The sequence below is a fragment of the Platichthys flesus genome, chromosome 16 (assembly GCF_949316205.1).
Source record: "Platichthys flesus chromosome 16, fPlaFle2.1, whole genome shotgun sequence".
In the NCBI taxonomy this organism is placed as follows: domain Eukaryota; kingdom Metazoa; phylum Chordata; class Actinopteri; order Pleuronectiformes; family Pleuronectidae; genus Platichthys; species Platichthys flesus.
The window spans coordinates 793,260-805,971 of record NC_084960.1 but is presented as its reverse complement, the minus strand read 5'-3'; the positions used below and the strand labels follow the sequence as shown (position 1 = coordinate 805,971).

At 44.4% G+C, this 12,712-nt stretch overlaps 1 protein-coding gene across 1 annotated transcript; it reads left to right on the top strand.

The window, feature by feature from the left end:
* The first annotated feature begins 154 nt into the window (after window positions 1-154).
* Window positions 155-11,654, top strand: fus (FUS RNA binding protein). The gene is made up of 16 exons (XM_062408531.1): window positions 155-235; window positions 759-783; window positions 1,062-1,243; window positions 1,328-1,493; window positions 2,042-2,259; window positions 2,625-2,811; window positions 4,778-4,812; window positions 7,254-7,289; window positions 8,465-8,574; window positions 9,053-9,182; window positions 9,365-9,463; window positions 9,643-9,741; window positions 9,772-9,814; window positions 9,943-10,040; window positions 10,217-10,349; window positions 10,539-11,654. The coding sequence occupies exons 1-16, from the start codon at window positions 223-225 to the stop codon at window positions 10,576-10,578; spliced, it is 1,614 nt and encodes a 537-aa protein (XP_062264515.1). The 5' UTR covers window positions 155-222; the 3' UTR covers window positions 10,579-11,654.
* The last annotated feature ends 1,058 nt before the right edge of the window (window positions 11,655-12,712 follow it).

Below are 12,712 nucleotides of genomic sequence, written 5' to 3'. Positions count from 1 at the left end.
GAAAAGGGACCAAAGAACTTAACTCATTTTAGTTTTAGTTTAGTTTAGTTTGCAGCCAATCTACTGCTCCACAGCCCGGAAGGTGGCGGCATTGCGCCTTTAAACTGGTTTAACAGATGAAGAAGCAGAAGTAGAAGAGTCCACACCGAGCGCCCCCTGCGGTAAGGAGAGAAGCTGCACCACAAGGTCCAGTGAAGGAGGAAACAACAGAACCGATCCAACATGGCGTCAAACGGTGAGACACCAGGATCTGCTCAGAGAAGAGGGGCTAGCTGCCAATGCTAGGATGAGAGGAGCTAGCTGCTAATGCTAGGATGAGAGGAGCTAGCTGCTAATGCTAGGATGAGAGGACCAAGTTGCTAATGCTAGGATGAGAGGACCAAGTTGCTAATGCTAGGATGAGAGGAGCTAGCTGCTAATGCTAGGATGAGAGGAGCTAGATGCTAATGCTAGGATGAGAGAATCTAGATGCTAATGCTAAACTGAGAGGAGCTAGCTGCTAATGCTAGGATGAGAGAATCTAGATGCTAATGCTAAACTGAGAGGAGCTAGCTGCTAATGCTAGGATGAGAGGAGATAGATGCTAATAATAGGATGAGAGGAGCTAGATGCTAATGCTAGGATGAGAGGTGCTAGCTGCTAATGTTGACAATATGTGAATAAAGTGCATAGTTTGAATCCTCCCTATTTAATGAATTGGTTTTGAAAACATAATGTGTTGCACTTTATAATGTTGACACTTCATTCTTGTTCTTTAGATTATTCCCAAACATCTTCCCAGGGGTGAGTCTTGTAACACTCCTCTGATCATGAAGGTTTCTCACACATTTGAAACATATTTCCTTTTCGTTATCTTGAAACTATCAAGAGTCGAGACATATATTATACAAACATTCATAAATTAACTTTAAACTGTTTAATTGTTAGGGCCACCATTAGTTTTCATTATAAAACTGTCACAAGCATCAAAAGTATGAGAAACCAAATACATACAATGAAAATGAGTTTCCTTCTTTCTTGTTATCTTGTTAAATGAGGCGCTTGTTTTTAACCACTTGCAGCTATGGCTCCTATGGCGGAGGTGGAGGTGGAGGTAGCGGTGGAGGTGGAGGTGCTAACCCGGGCTACGCTCAGTCCTCTGGTCAGAGCTACAGCCAGCAGGGATACGGAGGCTACAGCCAAGGCTCTGACAGCAGCTCCTACAACCAGGGAGGATACGGCAGCTACGCTCAGCCTCAGTCAGGTAGAGGCTCCGTCACCGATCTTCACTGATGCGTTGTGGTGTTGTTGAATTTAATAGCTTGTCATGTCTTCTCCTTGCTCCCAGGAGGATACGGTTCTCCACCCTCTAACCAGGGAGGGGGTTATAATCCTTCCAGTCAGTCCTACAGCTCTGGAGGCTACAGCAGCAGCAGCCAGCCCTCCAACATGACCTACAACCAGTCATCCTTCTCTGGTCACAGCCAGCAGCCACCCGCCTCCTCCTCTGCAGGGTAATCCTCACTTTCTGCTGCTTCTACTTAGATTCACATGAGGATCCTCTGAAACCAGGCTTGTTGTCCTGGGAGACTTTTTATTCTGTAAAGAACAAACCTCCGGCACAATTTCTAGAAGTCTAAGGTGCGTAGATGAGGTCAACACACACTGATCAGTCATGTGACCGCTCACACATCTAGTGGATGGACTGGATATATGGTCATTAGGCAATTTATCGGTTGCCTGTAAAAATCGGACAATGTGATTGTCTCACTGCCATTTGACAAAAGAATATTTTTCTTACTTGTATCATTATTGTTAAATACTGCATTTCGGCCCATTTCAATGAATTCATTTGAAGACAAGTTGTTATTTAAAACCCTGTGAACTATTATATGTGTCGTGTTGCAGCAGACAAGTCATTGTTATGAGGTTAGAGGAGTTAGAAATAGTGATCAAGAGGAACAGATGAAAAGATTTGTCACTGTGAATAGAGTTTAAAGATAGAATAGAGTTTCTCTCCTGAGCTGCAGAGCCTGTTTCACTTTGGCTTTTTCTCCAACAGCTACGAAGGGACCTCCCAGGCCCCAGCCTACAACCAGCCACCCAGTGGTGGACAGGCTGGAGGTGGTTACGGGAGCGGTGGGGGTCAGACAGGTGGATATGGTGGAAGCCAACAACAACCACCCCAACATGGAGGAGGTCACTACAACCAGCCTCCGAGCTACAGTTCCCCTCCTCCACAGAGCTACAGTCAGCAGAGCCAGTACGGACAAAGTGGAGGTGAGAATTTTTTTTAAGTTTTTAATTTTCAAAGTCCAGCCGTAACCGGGAACTAGTTCCACAGGAGAAGAGCCAGATAACTCAAGGTTCTTCCTCTGGCTCTACTCCTTAGCCATTTTCAACTCAGGAGAAGGTCCAGAGCGTTCAGGGGAGGGCGGGTGCAGTCTGCAGGATATAACCAAGTGCAAGTCAACCTACTGAAAGAAAGAAAGAAATCTGTTCACACCCTGCGGCTTATCTTAAATAACTGGGACAATAAACCAAACTGAATAAAACGCAAAAGCTTTTTAATTCAAAAACTTGTTCAGAACGTTTGTCACACGATCGTAAAGAAAAGGACTGAGGTCTGATTGTGTTTCTCTCAGGATACGGAGGCGACAGCCCCCCGATCAGTGATGGAGGCTACAGTGGTCCTGACGGAGGTTACGGGGGGCAGGAGGCTCGCGGGGGCCGGGGTCGTGGTGGTGGATTTGGAGGTCGCGGTGGTGGCGGATATGACCGTGGTTTTGACAGAGGTGGGCGAGGTGGACCCAGAGGAAGAGGAGGCATGGGGTAAGTGTGTGAAAAATCACTTAGGTCTCCTGAAGCAAGAGATCTTTATGAGTCTGAGTAGAGAGATGCATGAACATGTCTTACACATGGAACTGAGATCAAGTAAGAGACTGGGTGTTGTTAAACACATGTAGCCGCAGGTTTGTGTTGGTGTTTAACAATGACAACTAAATTACCACAAGGCATGGCACTTCCTGTTTGGTTCTTAGTAACACTTCCTGCCAGTAACAGTTCCACCTCGTCATCGCTATGACTCTTCTTCATCACTGCTCCTCGTTTGTACTATTTGTGTTTTTAAGCAACCAACTGCAGAGGAGACAATGTACTTCCTGTGTGCATCACATGACCAGGGTGTGTGAATGGTCACGTGACTTGATGTTTCCAGGTGTGTCGTGTGGACGGAAGTTATTTAATCATTAATCTGCTTCAACCTTGGGTGTAAAATATAATAAGTTGTGATCCTGCACCAAATAATACAGATAAGAAAATTGATCCCAATATTTCTTATTAAAAGACGATTCTGTGACAGAGAGGAAAGTCACATGATGATGATTTATTCAAGGTGAACTCATTAATAGTAGGCTGCTAGTGAAAACATTTTATAGCCATTTAATGATTATAAACGTTGAACTGAGTCTGTTGGTCAGTTTGTCACATTCATTTTCAAACACAGTGTAATATATTATATTTTCATAAGCGTCTGGTGATCGCTGTGCACATGAACACAGCAGCAGGAAGCAGAGACAAATGTTTGTGTCCAGAACTCGATCTCATGTCACACACAACAGGTTTTAAATCCCTGGTATCAGTCTTAAAATCTCTAAACTGGTCCCGCTGGTAAAACTCCAGCCAGCTCCCGACTGAATGAATCACCAGTGCCTGGATGTGGAGGCGAGGTGGCGCACGGATCCAGAGCATTTCAGCTTCTTTCTTTTCAACAATGGGAGGAAGTGGAGACTCGTCGTTAATCTTTATTACCAGTCTGTGACTGGTGCTTGTGTCTTGGTACAACCTGAGGTTCTTATCCCAGTATAATCAAGTTTATTGTGTGGTTTATAAAAGGCACAAACTGAGAAAGTGTTAAAATGTGAGTGAAGACGATGTAACACAACGCACAGCAGCACGGCTGCAATGTATAAAGCAAATACATGATAAAAACAAGAACATGCCAAGTTGAGTTTCCATGAGAACTAAGCAAGGCCTTGACCAAAGAGCGTCCTCGACACACACACAGACACGCACACACACACACACACACACACACACACACACACACACACACACAGACATGCATAAACACACACACACGCACACACACACACACACACACACACTAACATGCCAGCCTCACCCCCCTGCCTGTCTCCCTGTCCGAGCAGCCCTGACCCATCACTGTGTCATACTCTGCTTTAATCAATCTTTGAATCTTCTTCTAGGCTTTACCTTCTCTCCACGCTGGCTTTCTGCTCTAAAACCTCATTATGGAAATGGACACACGGGGAAGTCACCAGATAGTAAACAGTCCTCTAGTAGCTGGAATTATGAGAATAATGAATAATAAAAAATACTCATAGTTTGGGTGACCTTGATAAAACCTGTTTGGGGATTTGCTACATTTCTTGCCTAAGCCGTAAAAAGAAAAGAAGTCCACATCTTAGTGTTTGGTTAATCAACACAAACCCAAGTTGTGTGAGGAAATGGAACCGGACAAGTTGCTAAAAGACTTTTGGGGTAAAACTGTCAGATTTCAGTTGCACAAACAAAGACAAGGTCTTTAAAGTGGCCTCTTGTCCCTGGAGGTTTATCCAGGAGAACAATATGAAGTAGGGGTTCATAAGGTGGCAGATGAAGAAGAGGGGGGGGTTAATGAAGAGACTGAGAATGAAGGTTACCCACAAGCCAATGAGAGAACTCGCTGTCAGCACCAGCCTTCAATGTGAGTCCTTTCTTTCTCCCTCTTCATCAGAATGGGCGATCGTGGAGGATTCAATAAGTTTGGTGGTAAGTGATTTAAACTTGAGCAAAGAGGTTTGTTGGGTTTGAAGAGTGGAAGCTAAAGGGAAGGGGGTCAGAGGTCACCACTCGAGACTAAAAGCTGTGCTCATTCACGTGTGTGGTGTTTAAACAGCCTGAGGACATGGAGAAAGAAAATACACCTGATAATTACAGCAGATTATCTCAGGAGGAAACGACACACTGGCTCAATTGTACCTCTCAATATGCTAATGAGTAGGTGTCCCAGCTCGGTGTATGTTCAGTGGTGTGTAGTCAGAGTGGAGGGTCTGGACCCTGAGGGGCTGCAGGTTCACCCCCACTCAGCAGAGGGAGCCCTCTGGTCACAGACCTCTCATCTACCTCTGTATCCGCGTTGGTAGAACTCGAAGGTGTTTGAATCAATGGGTGTTCAGGTGCTTCTGTCAAGGGACGTGGACTTGTTCCTGCGTCGATGAACAAAGGAGCTGAGAGGAGAGAAGAGTCGGTAGCTGGTACAACAACCACCAGGGGAAGGTCCTGGGTTCAGAGTGTGTGGAACCTGTAGGACAAAGATGAGGGTGGGATGACGTATACTGCTATTAGCACACAGTGTGCAACACAATCAAGTACCAGTCACCTGATACTGGTGCTGTGTGTACTGTGTGTACAGAGTGTTCTGCAAACAGCGGGAGTTATTGAGGTTTCACAACAACTCAGTGGTTCATTTGGAACAAAAGAGGATTTATCACATGACTCCGTCTGTTTGTGGAACGTAAACCCAAAGGCTCACGTTACATTTAATTAATTATCACATGTTATACGGTGACGACTGAAGGTGAAATCATTGAAAGAGATATTTACATCACAACCGTTTAGTTTGAAGACCTTTAAAAGAAATCTAAATCAGCAGGTGACACGTTGACTGATTCTCATGGATCTGATCTTTTTAAATTATTACAAGAACATAAACCAGACGGACTCTGAGAGAGAAACTTCTGCAACACTCACTTTATCTTTATGATGAATACTAATGTTTTTGTTCACACATATTAAATAATAGGATTCTAATCTATTCTGCTCACATTCCAGTGAAAAAAACTCTGAGTCACAAAGTGGTGGAAAAGTTTCATCAGTGAATAAATTATTGATCCAAAGTTTAAAGAAAATCAGTTTCTGTGTAAACTCACTAACAAAAAATGATGAAAACATCAGCTCCTCCAAAATAAAGGTCCAACGAACGACTGAGACACCGAGTCGAGGAGAACATGTTCATCAGCTGGTGATCGGGGGGGAATAATGGTGAAAATGCAAAACGGTAAGAAAACTTGGTCCTAAAGTTGAACCAATACAAATTAAACTAATCTGACACGTCACAGGAGGAAGTGAAGTCACTTTGGGGAAACTATCAGTTCTGTAGAAAACGATAATCTTGATGGTTCGAGTCTTGTGGTGACGCGAGTGGGGGGGGGGGCGGTGGCTCTGGTAACTGTTCAACTTCTGACGATTAGTTGGTTTAAAATTAGAAAGAACTGATTTACTTCCTGACGCTCCGGTAAATCCAGCTGCCAGAGATGCAGCTTCTTCACACAGTGCGACGGGACTTTACACACAAGGTGTTGACCTCGGAGAAGACATGTTGGAATGAAACCATGCGTAACACAAAACCTTCTTGGAAACACAAACCCAGGATTGTTAATCCCGAGATGTATGTTGATGCCATTTACAAGAATTCTTTGTAAAGCTCTGTGAAACCTGAAGTAGACAAAGGAACGAATGATATGGATTGACGTGCCAGTGGAACGCACACATACTCCAGAAGGGATTGTGTTGCAACGGGTTGGACTTGGTTTCAGAGGCCGGTCGGGTTTGTGTGAGCGATGACAAAAGTTGTGTGAAAGCATCGGAGAGTAGTTAGCAACATGTACAACATCACAGGTCACAGCAATTCGGACAGGAAGCAAAAATACACACATTTAACATTAAATGAGTGAAGACACTGCACATGTAACAGTGTGAACGAAGAGGAGGCTCTCGAGGCCCTTCAACCTGATGAAGATCCAGATTTACTGGAAAGGAAACAACAGAAAAGACAGAAATGCATCAACACGACTGCTTTGATCTGAGAACATGAAGGATTTACGAGCTGGGCCGAGCAGCTGTGTGTGAAGTGACAGGCTCTGAAATCGACTGGAACCAGTATAACTACACGGGGGGGGGGGGGGGGTTGTCCTGCGGCGTAAACTGACAGTTTGTCAACTATGTGAATGAGCTTGTTTCCTTCACTTGTACCAATGAGCTGCTCGTTGACAGATGAGATGATGTGAGGACTAAAGACAGTAGAACGAGTCCAGAGTGGCTGAATGCTGGTTCTGTTCTGGTGGGAATCAAATCCATTTACAGTTTGTGTGATTGGTGCGTGTTTGTGTTGTTTTCCACAAGTGACGTGTTGTTGTCTTTTTGTCCTCCAGGACCCAGAGACTCGGGACACGGAGGACCCGGCTTCAGTGAGTTTCATTTGTTTCCATCACTCTCACACACGGGAGGTTTTTCATTTGATCATGTGACTTCAGTCCCTCCTTCACATCTCCACACATCATCTCCACACATCATCTCCACACATCATCTCCACACATCATCTCCACACATCATCTCCACATCATCTCCACACATCATCTCCAGATCATCTCCACATCATCTCCACACATCATCTCCACACATCATCTCCACATCATCTCCACATCATCTCCACATCATCTCCACACATCATCTCCACACATCATCTCCACACATCATCTCCACAAATCATCTCCACATCATCTCCACACATCATCTCCACACATCATCTCCACACATCATCTCCACATCATCTCCACACATCATCTCCACATCATCTCCACATCATCTCCACACATCATCTACACACATCATCTCCACACATCATCTCCACATCATCTCCACATCATCTCCACACATCATCTCCACACATCATCTACACACATCATCTCCACATCATCTCCACATCATATCCACATCATCTCTACATCATCTCCACATCATCTCCACACATCATCTCCACATCATCTCCACACATCATCTCCACATCATCTCCACACATCATCTCCACACATCATCTACACACATCATCTCCACATCATCTCCACATCATCTCCACACATCATCTCCACACATCATCTCCACACATCATCTCCACACATCATCTCTACACATCATCTCCACACATCATCTCCACACATCATCTCTACATCATCTCCACATCATCTCTACACATCATCTCCACACATCATCTCCACATCATCTCCACACATCATCTCCACACATCATCTCCACACATCATCTCCACACATCATCTCTACACATCATCTCCACATCATCTCCACACATCATCTACACACATCATCTCCACATCATCTCCACACATCATCTCCACACATCATCTCCACACATCATCTCCACACATCATCTCTACACATCATCTCCACACATCATCTCCACACATCATCTCCACATCATCTCCACATCATCTCCACACATCATCTCAGCATCATTTGGACAAACCGGTTTGAGGACTGGTTCAGAACCTCCACGTCTCTAATGCCAGAGAGAAGATGAGCAGATGAGAAGATGAGAAGAGTCGTCCACTGTTGTTTTCTGTCCACAGTGCAGGACCAGGAGAACTCTGACAACAACACCATCTTCGTCCAGGGCCTGGGAGACGACTACACCGTGGAGTCCGTGGCCGACTTCTTCAAGCAGATTGGAATCATTAAGGTGAGTTTCTACATGTTCATGAAAACTCACTGAATCGTTGTACACGTGTGTAACCATTCCAACCGTTACACACGTGTACATGTATTCACCTGTGTGTTTATAGTGTGCATGATTTAAATGAAGTGTAACGAGCTCAGCTCTGGATTATAGTTGAATATGAGTGGATTTGACCAAAGTTGATGAAACAAGCTTGAGACTCAGACTTTGATTAGAAAAGAGAAACAACATTTACATGAAGATGATGAAGCTGAAAGTCGTGTCTTCAAATTCAGGTTGATGATTCAAAAAGAGACATTTCACAGATTCAAGGATTCAAAGTGAGATCAGTCAATATGTGGAATCTGTGATTGTTAGTTTTTCCTGTGTCTGTAAATGTCTGAATCCAGATCTAATGAGGTTCTGAGCTGACGTCTTCTCAATCTGGACCCTGGATGTGATCCTTCTGTCTGAGTCCCTGTCCGTCTCCTCTGTCCTGCAGGTCAACAAGAAGACGGGTCTCCCGATGATCAACCTGTACACCGAGCGGGAGACGGGGAAGCTGAAAGGAGAGGCCACCGTCTCTTTTGACGACCCCCCCTCAGCTAAAGCTGCCATCGACTGGTTTGATGGTTCGTTCTGTGATTTAGTTAAAATCCACGACTCTGTTTAGAAGGATTCATATCTCAGAGTTTCCTGCTGAATATTGGAGATAAACTCAGTTTTTTCTTAACTTCTGAGTCTTTAACTGATTTCAGATCAGGTGCAGTTGCGTTTCACGTTGTGTTTCTCACGTCCTCACTTTCCTCTCCAGGTAAAGACTTCAGTGGAAATCCCATCAAAGTTTCCTTCGCCACCCGCAGGGCTGACTTCGGGGGCCGGGGGGGGATGAGGGGGGGTCGGGCACGAGGAGGTGAGCTCATCTCTCTGAACTCGTTTTCTGTCTGAACTTCACAACAATCATCTCGTTCAAAGGTTATTTAAAATAAGATGAAGAAGCAGCTTCTGTAGATTCAATGTGAAGGACAAACTCCTCTTCATCACCACAAGTTCTGCTGAAGGTCTCACTGGTCACACTTCTTCTCGTTGAAGGGCCCATGGGCCATGGAGGATTTGGGGGGGGTCGAGGAGGAGGAGGTTTCCCAGGAGGCAACGGCGGCAACGGCAACGGTGGAGGAGGAGGAGGAGGAGGTGGTGGAGGAGGAGGTGCTGGAGGAGGAGGAGGAGGACAGCAGAGAGCTGGAGACTGGAAGTGCTCGAACCCGTGAGTCACTGATATGTTCAACAATTGGAATTAATATTTTAAACAACAGCTTCTGTCATTATACAAATCAATAATAATATTGATCTTCTTATTTCTATGATTGATTGATCGCTGTCACTTCTCTCCAGTACCTGTGGCAACCTGAACTTCTCCTGGCGGAATGAGTGTAACCAGTGCAAGGCCCCGAAACCAGAGGACGCAGGAGGGGCCCCCCCGCTGGAAAGAGGTCGGACATGTTGATTATGGTCTGTCCTGTTTTTAGCTTCTAGTGCTTCGACTTTCTACCGAGGAAAAATAAAGAAAATCAGCAACTGGAGAAATATTCATTATGTTTGCTTCAGTAACTCGTCACTAGCAGAGGTTTGAAAGAGACCGACTCTCTCTCTGCTCCTCTGCCGTCAGGAGGCCACGGAGGAGAGCGCCGAGGAGGCTTCGATCGGGGGGGCTTCAGGGGCCGAGGCAGCGACCGGGGGGGCTTCAGGGGGGCCCGGGGAGGCGACCGGGGAGGATACGGCCCTGGCAAGATGGACACAAGGTCAGACTCTGTCCATAAAACACTGGTGATAGATCCTCGATGTCAAATTCTGTTTCAGCTCATTTCACTAAATCAAAACCAAACTTCATAAAAGCAGAAAAACTTCAGACGTGAGATTCAGATATTTACCAGATTGAGAAATGAATGTGAAGCTGAGCTCAGTGACATCATGATGTTTGTCTCTTTCAGGGGGGACCACAGACAGGAGCGACGGGGCCGTCCCTACTGAGTCATCCCTGGAGGACAAAGGACAGAATGTCCCTGTCCTCCCCTTCAACACTCCCATGTTCACTGTGACCCTCAGTGTAGAAACTTGTGACTGTCCCTGTTTGTTGTGTTCATGTCCCTCGATGTCTTCGCCTCGTCCACGTCCTCCTGCTCAGCGAGGCCTTGATTACAAAACTCAGCATCAAATCCCACCGATGTCTCTAATCTGTTTTCAGGGTTTAAGAACCTGTCCGATGACTCGTGTGGTTTCATGAGCAGAGAAGAGATCTGTCGTCTGAGTGATTCATGTTACCAAGCTGTGGAAATTCAAACTCACAGGTTCTTTGTTCTTCAGACTCTGAAGGTTGCGTCACAGTGAACATGTCTGATCCGACACTTCCATCGAACTTTGACTCGTCAAATACAAAAGTTCCTTCTCAGGGAAGTGTTCAAGAAATGTGATCTAGTTTCATTCATTTAGTTCAAAACATGTTTTTCTTTGGTCGGAACTAAATTCAGACTCAAATCTGAATCCAAACTGAAAAGATTCAACTTTGCATCAAAATCACAGCAAATAATTAAAAGGTTTTATCATCGTGAGTCGACTCTTTGATTTAGTTTTTAGTCCAAGTCTCAGTGAGGATTGTTTTCATGTCGGTTTCTTACACCAGTCAACAGATTATCATCTGAACAGTGAATCTGCAGTTTGAGACGTTAAAGCATGAATCCATCATGATCACTTATTTAAGCTCCAATAGAAAGATGCTTTATAGATTTCATCTCATGAGAAACTCTCCTCTTCTGTTTTTAACACTCAGTGTTCCTTTTTATTTATTAATTTGTTTGCGTATATATTTATTTATTTTTTACATTACAACAGGTCACATGACTTCCTGTTTTCATTTCTGAGTCCAGATCTCATTGGATATTTCCGATGCTCTAAACTTCTGAATACTGAGATGTTTGAAACGAGGCCTCGTCTCTCCGTCGTGTTTCACAGGTTTTTGTTGAGACTGAACTTGTTTTAATATGAAAGTTGTTTTGTATCGTACATGTGCTGGTTTTCAAAAGAAAGTGTTGATTAAAGCAAACAATGAATCTGATCGTGCAGTTATTTCAGAAATGAACTTCAAGAGAAGAAATCTAGTGACGGATATTTGGGATTGAAACATCACACTTAATAAAACATATCACAAAAGACATTCCAGCTAATAATGAACAACTTAACAAGTAAACTGCAAAAAAAGAATCTGGTCATTATTTTAATTCAACAATCTGAATTCTAAGTCTTAAATATAATTGACTTTGTTCAAATAATTAAAAAAGTTTTAATTTTAATGTTAATAACATGTCGGCATCATGTCTGTGATGTATGATGGAGTTTGTGTTAAGTTCCTTTTCAAACACTAATAAAAGTCCCTTCACTGGTTCCCAGTCGTCGCCCTCATCCGTTTCAGAACACCAGTAGCTGGGTCCATGTTGCACTTTGTCTTTCTTGAAGAAATCCCAGTCTCTTGGTTCTGGTTCTGGTTCGATCCCTCGTGGTTGACGCTCTTGTTGTGAGTCGCTCTGGATAAAAGCGCCAGCTCCATGAAATGAGATGTTTTAGTACAGAACTGATTTTGGAGCCTTTTTGTTGAATATCTCCTTTAATGCAGAATCAAAATGTTTCAGTAATTTTTGCTTATTAAGAGACTATAATCCATTTAAAGAAAATTTGATTTATTTGTTGTGGGGCAGTTTTGAGAGTTTTTGTATCACTGCTCAGGTTTGTGTTGCTCGTGTGTAGTTTTGAAGTTGTGTTGGCTCGATCGTACGACTTTGAGCCTCACACTCTTCACCAGTGGAACGTTCACAGTGACCTTGTGATGGGGTCGTGAGGTCGCCGGACGGACCTGAGGCGGTACGCCCGCTGCCGCGCCTCCTCACTGGTCACATGGTTCACCTTCCTGACCACTTCACTCTGCAGTCGACTCCTTCATCCACTTCTGTGTCGGATCGCTCTGAGGTGAGAGAACTGATCGGATGAAGATCAAGTTCTTCTCAAAGCAACAAATCCAGACCAAGTTGAACTGTGGCACAAAAATGAGCTTTTGATTGATTTGATGTAAAATCTCAGAGTCACTGGACAGGAGAGTGACGTGAGGCGGAGCAGG